The 11,723-nt window shown below is 43.3% G+C and overlaps 1 protein-coding gene across 4 annotated transcripts in view; it reads right to left on the reverse strand.

Annotated features, from left to right (window-relative positions):
• Positions 1–1,012: 1,012 nt before the first annotated feature.
• The window catches only part of LYPD6 (LY6/PLAUR domain containing 6), a 115,755-nt gene continuing 105,044 nt past the window's right edge, over positions 1,013–11,723 (reverse strand). For 3 of the 4 annotated variants that reach the window (XM_014464111.2, XM_023762223.1, XM_006098492.3), the window contains 2 exons: positions 5,791–5,921; positions 1,013–3,938 (listed from right to left, as the gene is read on the reverse strand). In XM_014464111.2, the coding sequence (XP_014319597.1) occupies positions 3,771–3,938; positions 5,791–5,921 (299 nt within the window). In that variant the 3' untranslated portion in view covers positions 1,013–3,770. Of the gene's footprint in view, positions 3,939–5,767; positions 5,922–11,723 lie in introns of all 4 variants that reach the window. The other variant, XM_023762222.1, reaches the window with a different exon arrangement.

Genomic DNA, 11,723 nt, shown 5'->3' on the forward strand with positions numbered 1-11,723 from the left:
ATAACAGATGCTCAAAGAGCTTTCAATATTTCACCCCTAATAGGCAAGTTAAAGTCACTTATTAAAAACACTTGTGAAAGCACTTGAGGTATTTCAGATCAAATCTACCATAATGTAGCCAAGGCACCACATCTGGTTTTTGATACCTGGTGTGCCTTGGGTCTCGTTTGTAGATAAGATCTTACGTGTGTTGGGAAAGAGATATAAAGTGGTTTTATGAAGTGAAGGCTCCTTTTAAACCCCCCAATTGGGCTACTGTGTAAGTCTATGTTTTCAAAATCAGATTTTCTAAAAGCAGTCTACCTGAGGTGCTGTGCCCATTGAACACAGAGTTATTCAGAAAGGTTAGTGATAACAACTATCCTCATTGAAGTACATGTGTCACTTTAGAGCATGAACTGTGTCACTGATCCAGAACCTAAGAGAAAAACCTTTAACTTTGGGAAATATTTACATTTTCCTGGAAATCTCAAAATACAGTGTGTGAAAGAATAATCAGAAATCACAAACAAGCTAGAGTTTTTCAAGGTCCCTTTCAATGTCTACCATTTTACTGTGAAAATTACAATAAATTCATTGTATAGATGAAAATGACATCTACGCTATTCAAACATTTGTTTCCTGTTGCAGAAGAAACCATCAAGGGAAATGCTTTCTATTGTATCAAGATTTAGAAATTGTTAGTGGGGTGATACACACACACACCACACACACACAATCTTTTTATATTTCCTGATTTAACAAAGAAATGTTCTGGGAAAACTACAGACCTGATTGAAAAGTTTGGTAATCTTTCTTTCTTGGATCTTCTGCAGCACTTACTGTCTATAAGAATCATGTGGCACGAGGAAATGGTCTTGTATCTTTTCATGCACGCATTTCTTGTCCTTCAACTAGAACGTGAGCTTCTGGAAGGAAGTTCCTTATGGCGCTAAATGCAATGCCTGGTACATAACCTGGGTGCCTGAATCATTGATTGGCGTGTGCATTTGTACAGAAGAGCCTGGAGAGATACACTTAAAACCTTTATTCCTTGATTTACAAAATGTACAATATTTACAAAATTTAGGCATTTATCCCATATTGACATGAATGCTGTGGGGAGTCTAAAAATAAATAAGTGGCACATATGTTTATATACACATCATGGCTCTTTGCACTTCAAGCCATCATCAGTGTTGGGATTTAACGGAAGCTTTAATGGGGTAGAAAAGTCAGATGGATGATCAGTCCTGGGCCTTCCGCATAAACGGCCCTTCTGTGGCTCCTTGAGGCTGAGGATGGCAAGCAAATCACTTTATTGTGAGAGTGTAAAACACCAGCCATTCTGACAGGCATACAGGGCGCACACAGCCACATCTGCTTGGAGTTTGCAGTGACCCCGTGGGTGGCAGATGATGTCATTGTGGACCTGGGCCTGCGCACCAGCCAGGCGGCTTTGGAGTGCTTGTTTTCTCATTAAGAACCAACTTTTGGACTTTGTCTCCTATTGAAATCTCATGCAGTACTTGGAAGGTGTCAGTGGAGAGTGACCATGCACAAAATGTATATGTAGATATGTACAACATCCAATTTTCATTGTCTCAGAGCATCTTTATATGTAGGATCAACCTGTCTCCTCTTTTAGCAAGAGGAGTGAATGAGAAAACCATCCCTTCACCCCCACAAAGAAAAAACATCTGGGAACACATGCAAATGGCACCCTGCAGAGGCAGGACTAGACAAACTATGCATGGTAAGATGGCCAATTCCCATGAAGTCAGGCCTGCAAGTTTTCCTAAGGGTGGCAATTCCACCCTCCCTTCCTCTTCAATCCCTCCTCATCCCGTCTGTCCCAAATCAGAAGGAAAGGGCTTCATCTTATTGAGCTTCTTAGAATCACAGTACCTTCATCTCTAAAGTGTAAGTACTAGTAATTTTCCTTACATGGTTCTTGTAGGAATTACATGATCTAATTTATGTAAAGTGCTTAGCATAGTGCCTGGCACGTAAGAGGTGCTTAATAAATGTCTTGCTCCCTCTCCCTCTAATCCTCCACCCCAATTATAAGCAACTTATTGATAAACCTGCCAAACTCTGATTTAAGGCCATTTGATGCAATTTAGATTATTGTGTATCAGAGTTAACCACTGTCAGTTCATATTGGTCCCTGAGGAGGTCTCATTTTATGAGCCAGAAACATTTTCCTGTGCAGAGCAGACGGACTCTGACAACTTTATCCGCAATGGCTCCACCAAATTTCATGCAAATACGCCCCCACAACCCTGCAGAGAAATGCATACCAGTGATGGTCACCACCCGAATACTTCTGGAACCACAACACTGAGGAAACCAGGAACAAACACAAAACCTCAAAGCCAACATGTTACTCTTGGTCACAACATAAGTAGCTCTTTTCAACACTGGTGCAAGTATTATAGATAATGTTCAACACATATATTACAAGCTCTACCACTGTTGAAAAATAGGTATTCTGATTTGATCATTCTGTTCAGAATAAAGAATCTTTTACAATATACTTTAGCTTCTAGTTATGCCATACAAAAATAAATATTGTATAAATGATTTACAAGGAAGAAGAAAAAATTGTAACTTGGGGTGCCAAAAATATAGGAAGGATGGTGAAGTTTTTAGTGTCTACCTCAAAAGCAATCAGCTAAAAGAAATAAAAACTTCCCACTAGGTCTCCTTACTAGTCTCACTACCATCCCACTGGTTCACCTACTTCTCATCCTAGGATATGATGTCTTCTTTCCCTATGAATCTCCAGACAATTCAATGTAGAACCTTCCCCCTCAAGTCACTGGGGATTTGAAAGGAGGAAGAACGGGGAGAGCTCTTGGGAAGCATGACTTGCTGATGGAGGAAGATCTGGCTGAGCCACTCACTGGATCCTCAGAGTGAACGAGGACCAACCTCCAGACATTCTCCCTCCTTTCATTTTAAAGGCCTCTCTCTGCCTCAATTAGCTGTGTCTGAATAGAACCCCGTGCCCGGAGAGAACACCCCATCCTGCTGTGGGACACCCATCATTCCAGGAAGAACCAGGATCGCGTGGAGCATAACAAGGTGCTAAGTCAAGCCAATCTCCCCAATGATACGAAGGGATAAATGCCCACTTTACGGATGCAAATTCCATTAAATTAGGAAAAATCCTTTTCTAGCCCTCCTCCCCATACAGCAAACTTTTATGATTGCCTTTTTATCTCCCACACAGAGCAGAGGGAATATGATCCCCGCCATTGGGAGAAGAATGTTGGAAACATAAATTGGACAAATTGTTCACTTCTTTTCTAGGGACTCAGTAGAAATCTCCGAGGAAACAGTCCATTCATTTTGCAATTAAAATTTTAAAATTCTAGAGCTGTGAATTCATGGTTATACTTAAACCAACAGTCCTTTAACTTTCTCCTGAAAAATGCACAACTACTCACGTTGCCTAACATCTCAGAGGGGCCCAGGATCTCCTGTGGCCCATGCATGTCTTCCAAATTAAGAGCCAGAACTCAATAAATGCAGAACTATTTCTTGGGGTGAAAACAAAGGTCTGTGGTATAGAACTCAGTCTATTTTAGGGGCAGGCTGGCTTTGATAAGGTCTTGGACTGAAGCAATGCTTGTTCCTCACGGGAAGTGGAGATGCTTGACTAGGAAGACATCCTTGAGTGCTGTGGTTTCACGTGTGTACTGTTGCCCGGCCAATGACTCATGCATGACTGCGGGCCGTCGAGATCCCCTCAGATTGCCACCACACATCGCGCCTTTGAGCTGCTATAAGGTGAGTCCCAGCCACACCCACAAGCAGGACACTATCACTGACACGCAGTGTGGCTGCCCATTTGTCTGGTTTATGGGTGACGTTGTGGCAAATGTGGCATCAGTTTCATTTCGGGGGAGCGGCAAGTTACAGATATTTCCTTCACAACAGGAAGTGCAGACCTGGAAAGAAGAAAAAGAAGGGTGATGAGAAGCTGGCAGGTCTTGGAAGGAGGCAGGGATTCTTGAAGGGACTGTTTCCTTCACGATGAGACTCAGATGGGAATGACCTGCTCTACAAAGGAGACACCAGCCTGCATCGCAGGGGCTGTGATGAGATGTCATCTGGAAGGTGTGGTCAAAATGAAAGGCCCCAGCGACGCTTCAAGGGACGTGGGTTCTGCTTTTGACATCGCATCTTGTGGTTATTCCAGGTTTACATGTTTCCTAGATCCTGACTATTCCCTCTCTGAAGTATGGATTATAAATAATACTTATCCTACCTTTCCCAAAGAGGCTCCTCTGACCACTTGCGGAAACTGACGAGGGCAACTTCCACTTGCCAAGTTTTCACAGGGAAAGTGAAGGGGCAACAACACAGATAATTTTGACTTAAATATTTACTTTCATTGGAATTGTCTGCATCATTCTCTCCATTCTGGTTGGTGAGTTAAGGTTTGAAGGGTTTTCATTTATGCCATTAATGCTTCATACAGCTTTCCTTGTGGCTCATGAGATAGAAGTAAACCCAAAGAATTATCGACAGGCCATAGCTATGCTAAGTACACACCAGAAGCTTCAGCATCAACTGGGAGCTCATTAGAGATGCAGAACCTCAAGCTAGCCCTGGACTTAGCAAACGACAATCTGCATTTTAACAAGATTTGCAAGTGGCCTGCCTCCGCAGTAATGCCTGAAGACTCCACAGTGATGGGTAATAGTCTGTCACTTCCTGCAGAGACTTCAGTCTGCTCACCCCTGATAGGGGCTGGGAAGACATTTTAAAGTCGAGGAGAGAAACGGGTCAGAAGTGAGTTGGGATCCTGTCTCTATTGATCACTAGCTGTGTGGCCTGAGTGCATGATGTCACTTCTCTGATCTATAACTTCCTCCTCGGTGAAGTACCACAATGATGCCTGAGAACCAGGTCCGGCCTGCTAGAGGGTCAAGTAAAACCCTGGGGTTTACCTTCACATTGCAAACCAGGAGCTAGTAGGCAGATTATACTTTAAAATTTAATTCTTAGTGTTGGACAAGTCTTAAGAGAAAGAAGCCCCCACGAACAGTACCATTGCCGGCTATCAGAGCGGGCACTGCTCCCAACCCCCAGGAAGGCAGCCGGAGGCGAAAAAATAAAGGCCAAGGCCTGACATACAAGCTCATTTGGGCAGCCAGCTCTGAACCACCAGCCAGGGCGTCAGGGGCATTCTCCATCCCAACCGCGAGCCAGGTGGCCTTCCTCTGATCGTTATATTCTCTTTCAAGACTGGCCTCAAAGTTGGTTTGAAACTGAGTGCTTCGGCACAGGCACCAGATGGAGTTTCAGGGGAGCAACCCCACAAGGAAAAGGTGCTCTCACTCCCTACTGAAATGACTCAGGAGCCAACGCATACCTTCCCCAAATCAGCATCCTACAAGCGGCATGGCCCCCCTTTACAGAGAGCTATCAGAGCTAAGCCGCCTTGGCCACCCACAGCTGATGAGTTGTTGCTGCACCTGCAGTGCTTTGCCATGAGGACATAATTGGTCCCTTGTTCCATTTCCTTCTGGCAGTTTTATTACTTTCTTCTGAGTGAAGAAAGGGCTTGCGATAATTTTCAATACCCTCTTGGTGTTGTGTTTACATCATTTATCCTACACCCTGGCATAAATCTTTATTCTTTTAGAGCAAACAGGAAAGGAAGCATCTTCTAATGCTATAAGGTCAGTCAAAAGCTAGGCTCCATGGGAAGTGAGACTTTGCTCGTGAGCACTGGCGGACATCCGAAGGAGAAAGGCTGACTATGCTGTACCGGCACGTGCTTTGTTGCCAGACCTTGTGGCCTTCATGCCCGGAGTCTCTGCAGCCAGTGGACAAGCACTCTTCCAGCGGGACGCAGCGTTTGGTGACAGAGATGCTGTTTCCCGTGACTTCCATCGTGTGCTGAGTGTAGCAGTATCTGGTCTCTGTTGACAACAAAAACGATGTTTTAATTGACATAGAAAATGTTAGCCCAACCTGCCTGAGGGGGAAACAACAGGAGTGTCAGCCCTGTAAGTGCTAAAAGGATCTAACAGCACACGAGATGTGCACTGTGTTGGGTGTATGTCCAATCCCAGAGATGTCCTTGGAGATCCACTGAGCCTTGATCAGAGGAGGAGGTCTCTGCCCATCGCAATCCCCATGAGCCAAGACTTAAACTAGTGGCATCACTGCATGCCTTTCAACAAATTGTACCTTGGATTGATGTTTAGTTTTAGGGAAGGAGAGGTTCGGAGGGATGATTGAGGATGTGAGAGTCATAGCAATTTTCAGGGAGATGAAGGGGTAAAAACGTTCAAAGAACATGGGGTTAGAAGACAAGAAGTTAGGTAGGTAAAAGGTCTTCAAGGAGAGAAAAGACTATAGCAGAGGCTGGTGTGTGTGTGTGTGTGTGTGTGTGTGTGTGTGTGTGTGTAACAGCTCTTCCCTAGTAAGGGCAGAAAGATGAAAAATAGATTCACTGTATCTAGAGCAATGACTTTATCCAAAAGAAAGAAGGTCTTGCCTAAGAGCACTGCCGGGTCTTAGAATTCATTGCAGAAGACAACTGACCCACCAATGAAGATGCTCCAAAATTGTCTCTCCCCAGCAGATCCCATGTCTGTCCAAGATGGCAGGCAAAGAAAGACCACGGTGTGAGTTTCTACAGGTCTGTTTAGTTCCTAAACACCCGAGAACTTGAGATTTCTCCCAAAATTCCACGGAGAACTTTTTTTTTAGTTTGTAATTTAAAGTCTAAAGAAAAATGGCTTTGCCAGTGTAATTCTTTAAGTCCTCCAGGCGATGCTCAGCTTTCTAAGCCTGGGATTTAGCTGAATGTTCCCGTTCCATTTTCAGATTGAAAAAGAAAATGAATAATTCTCAAGAAATGTCACTGAGCTGTTTTTCATCCATATCTTGGACCTAACTTTGCATACTTTAACCATTTTAGATATTTAGTGGCTAATATGGAATTATGACCTTCTATGATGTTATTTATTAGGCAATAAAAATCTCCCCCCCACCAGATTCTGTCATAAACTTGGCAGCCTTTAACCAAAGTACTCGTGTCCACAGAAGAAAGCTGAATAATTTTAGACTCTGAGAATGAGCTCACACAGACCACACTGTCACAGCCTCGGAGTCATGAATTCAGGGGTTTGAATAATCGTCCTTGATGCCTGCACCTGCCAGGAATGTGAGTGGCCTCCGGTGAATCTTGCTAAGGGCAGCGACTTCTGCAATGGCTACACTCTTGGTCCGTCTCAGTGTCCATGGGCTGAGACTGTGTCCAGGCCCTCCCCCAAGTGCTGTCCCCACACTGCACCCTGACCAGAATGTTGTCAGCTGGAATCAGGTCACCAGGCAGACCCTACCTTGCTCAGGCTCCTAGAGGGTGGGGTGAGTAAGGTCACCTTATGAGCTCATAAGAAAAGGTGAAAGCCCATATTTTTAAATTGAAGTGACTGTTTTCCTGATGAAGAGGAGGTGGCAGCTGTCCCCTGATTTTTTTTAAGCCTCTGACAGGTTTTAACATATGGAGGCCTGTGACCTGAGAGATTTACCAGCTCTTCCAAAAAGGACTGGTTTACCTCCCTGGTATCAGACTTGGTCATTTACGGCCTCCATAGGTAAACCTTTCCCATCCTCACCCCAACTTCAGATGTTCAAGAAAGCCATAAAACAGGAATGTTCAAGAAAGCCTCCTCTTCACGCAGACAGCCAGCAGCAGCTGCCGGAGGTTTTATTGCTCCAAATGTAAATCTGAGCAGATAAGATCATCCCCTCATGGAATAAGTAAATCATCAAATGGTCTCAGTTCTGGAAACTACATTTGTCCCCCAAACAGTGAATTATCTTGTTTTAACTAAACATGAGACTAACAACTGGTGAACCTGATATAACTACCTTTTGTTCATACGATTACATCCACAACAAATTCTATTTTAATTTCTTAATTGGAATCTTATTCCACTGAATGAAATTAGAAACAACTGATGAAGCTTTCTTGTTCTTTTCATTCTTCTTTTTTTTCAGGAAAATATGCAGAAGCCCAGTACCTAATAAGCCAATTCCTGACATACTGGGGGGAGGAGGATGAGCAGTGAGGAAGGTGGATAAGAATTTTTTCTCACACTTCAAGTCCGATCCATGACACAAAGACATGTTGAGGACACCCCATTACTTCCAGCAGTACATACTTCGGATCTGAGGCATCAATCCCTTAAGAATATCCATTCTACTTCTTATCTCACAAAACCCCTAGGTGAGCTATAAAATGTTAATGTGGAAAAGATTCTGTGGTTAAATAAATTTGGGAAATGCTCAAATAGAGCCGAACAGGTTTCTTTCATGCACAACTTATGAGAGCCTTGAATCTGTACTTGATCTTCTAGGGGGATGGGGGCAGGACAGGCAGAATTTCCCAACCAGAACCAGGAGGACCACATGGGGCTTATCTCTAGACTGTAGAGTTGATGAAAACCGAGTTTCAGCCACAGAGCATTGCTCTCCATGCATTTTGAATAATCCTTGGGTTAGTAATGAGGTTATATGAGAATCAAGCCTGCTGATAACTTCACACTAAAAGGATTTCAAAGGCTTTTATCTAAAAGATAAAAGATGGATTTGAATTTCTACCAAGTTAGTTTGGCCTCTAAAAATCTCATATTCTGCACTGCATGGTATTCCCAGAGGTTGTGAAACAAAAGTCTTTTACTGTGAGATTCAAGCAAAATCAGAACAGAGTAAGAAGTTTAATCAACTACTGGAAGGCACAAAATATAATTTTCATGAAATTCACACATATAGACATGCACGCATTCCCTAACATAGCTCTGAAACTTAAAAAAGGTTCAAAGTGAAAATGTAAATGTCCACTTACTCATCAACATGCAGTTTCCAATAACAGAAACTGTATCTAAAAAAATATACATAAAATGATTTGAATTAAAAGGAGATATTAAAAATGACCAACTCTGGTAAAAGGCCTTTTCGCCACTGTTGCTCCGTTAGTTATGGTTTCTTTACAAACATATATAATTATGAAAGTGATGCTAGAGAACAATTCACCAGGTCCAAGAAAGTTCATGGGAGGAAAATAACTTGAATTGTAATATTACCAATTATATTGAAAAAGAAAGGCTGACAGCCCCTGCAGCACACTCCCTCCCGCTGGATTCTTCTTGTGCACACAGCCCTTCACATCCCTCAGTGCGCCATCCAGGCCCCTCTGCGCAAGTTGGTTCAATCAAGTGTCGATTCAACGCTCTTCACCCCTGTCTGATACTGCAGAATTTCTGTGCGGTTCCAGATTCTGCTGTGTATAACTTCCTCTGTGATTCCCCACCCTGGACTTCAGAGCTTTTTCTTCTAGATTTTCTCCTGCATCTCTGTTCTCTTCATTTCTAACTTCTCTAACCTGAGTGTTGATATTCTCCCAAGTTCAGTTCTGGGAGCTTCTGTCACTCAAGTAACCTCATCCAACCTCTCATGACCTATCTTCAGTCTGATTCTCTCTCCTGGGCTATAGAACCAAGTTTCTAACTAGTTCCTGGAAATCGCCAGCAGCAACATGCACCTCACACCTCACACCTCCCAAACCAATCACATCACCGCCCTCCCTCTTGGCTCTGTTTATCTTCCTGCATTTCTACTTCAGGAAGGGACATCCTGAGAAATGGCACCTCTATCTTGGACTAGAAACTTCAGAATCAGCTCAGACCTCTCTTGCCAAACTGGGTGTCTCCAAGTTCTCTGAAATGTCTCCATTATCCATCTAATCTTGTGTGTTCCATTTCCCCAATACAGGGCCTCTTTCATTTCCTGTCTTCTTTGGCTCCAATCTCTTTCCTTTCTAATGCAGGTGCCGGACAGCCAACCTCCGATAGACTACTGAAACGAAGGTCAGATCATGCCACTCACTGCCTGGGAAAGCGTGAACAACACTTAAAATTACAAGGGACTCTAAATGTCAAGGAGCCCACTGCTCACCGCTGGGTTTATTTGACCTACTCCTTTGCATACTCTCTGTCCTTGAAGCTGTCTCAGGAGTATAGGAGTAACTGTGCTTCCCTGCTGGAGGCATCCATTATGTGTATAACTCAGAGCTGAAACTCAGCACTTACTGTAACTCAAGAACTGCAGTAACTCCTTGATCTAGGCCCCAGACCACCTCGCTAGATACTTTGAGATACCATGACACAACTTTTGACTATTCTTCACAACAAAAAATCTTTTCCTTTCTTCTGCTCCTAGAAACCTGATATTCTTTGAGGCTCAAACCAAATGACATGTATTCTGTGAAACCAGCCTTGATTCCTACCCCCCCCCCCCCAAACCACAGGTTCACAGCCCTTCCTTAGCTTCCTTATTTGGTATGTCTGGCTTTCCTTCTAGATCAGTGATGGCGAACCTCTGACACGCATGTCAGAGGTGACACGCGAACTCATTTTTTTTGGTTGATTTTTCTTTGTTAAATGGCATTTAAATATATAAAATAAATATAAAAAAATATGTCTTTGTTTTACTATGGTTGCAAATATCAAAAAAATTTCTATATGTGACATGGCACCAGAGATAAGTTAGGGTTTTTCAAAATGCTGACACGCCGAGCTCAAAAGGTTCACCATCACTGTTCTAGATCAAGGTTTCTCAACATTGGCACACTGGCATATATATATTGCTGGTTAATTTTGTTTGTTGTTTAAACTTTAGGTTTTGAGATAATTGTAAATTCGCATGTATTTGTAAGAAATAATACAGAGTGATCCCATGTGCCTGTTATTCAGTTTCCCCTGCATGGTAACACATTGCAACACTACAGTATAATGTCCTGCTCAGAACATTGAAATTGATGCAGGAAAGATACAGAATGTTCTATCTCCACAAGGATCCCTCATGTTGAATTTTTATGTTCACATCCTCTACCTTCTGTCCTCACCCCCTCCTGAACCCTTGGCAGCAACTAGTCTGTGCTTCTTCTATAATGTCATCATTTCAAGGATGTTATATAAATGGAATCAAACAGTGTGTAAACTTTTGGGACTAGAGATTTTCACTCAGCCTAATTCACTTGAAAATTATCCATGCTGTTAATTAACAGTTTGTTAATTTTTATTGCTGAGTAGTATTCCATGCTATGGATATACCAAAATTGGTTTAAACATTCACCCACTGAAAGGCTATCTAGGTTGTGGATATCCTATCTAATAAAGAGGTGATATGCAAATTGACCATCACTCCAACACAAAGATGGCCACCCCCATGTGGACACAAGATGGCCACCATAAGATGGCCGGCAGGGGAGGGCAGTTGTGGGCAATCAGGCCAGCAGGGGAGGGCAGTTAGGGGTGACTGGGCCAGCAGGGGAGGGCAGTTGGGAGGGACCAGGTCTGCAGGGGAGGGCAGTTGGAGGCAACTAGGTCAGCAGGGGAGGGCAGTTAGGGGCAATCGGGCTGTCAGGGGAGCATTTAGGCATCGATCAGGCTGGCAGGGGAGTGGTTAGCAGCCGTGGGCAAACTACGGCCCATTTTAAATGAATAAAACTAAAAAAAAAAAAGACCGTAACCTTTTATGTAATGATGTTTACTTTGAATTTATATTAGTTCACACAAACACTCCATCCATGCTTTTGTTCTGGCCCTCCGGTTCAGTTTAAGAACCCATTGTGGCCCTCGAGTCAAAAAGTTTGCCCACACCCTAGGTTAGGGGGTGATCAGATTGGCAGGCAGAAGCGGTTAGGGCAG

Source organism: Myotis lucifugus, unplaced genomic scaffold (assembly GCF_000147115.1).
Source record: "Myotis lucifugus unplaced genomic scaffold, Myoluc2.0 scaffold_238, whole genome shotgun sequence".
In the NCBI taxonomy this organism is placed as follows: domain Eukaryota; kingdom Metazoa; phylum Chordata; class Mammalia; order Chiroptera; family Vespertilionidae; genus Myotis; species Myotis lucifugus.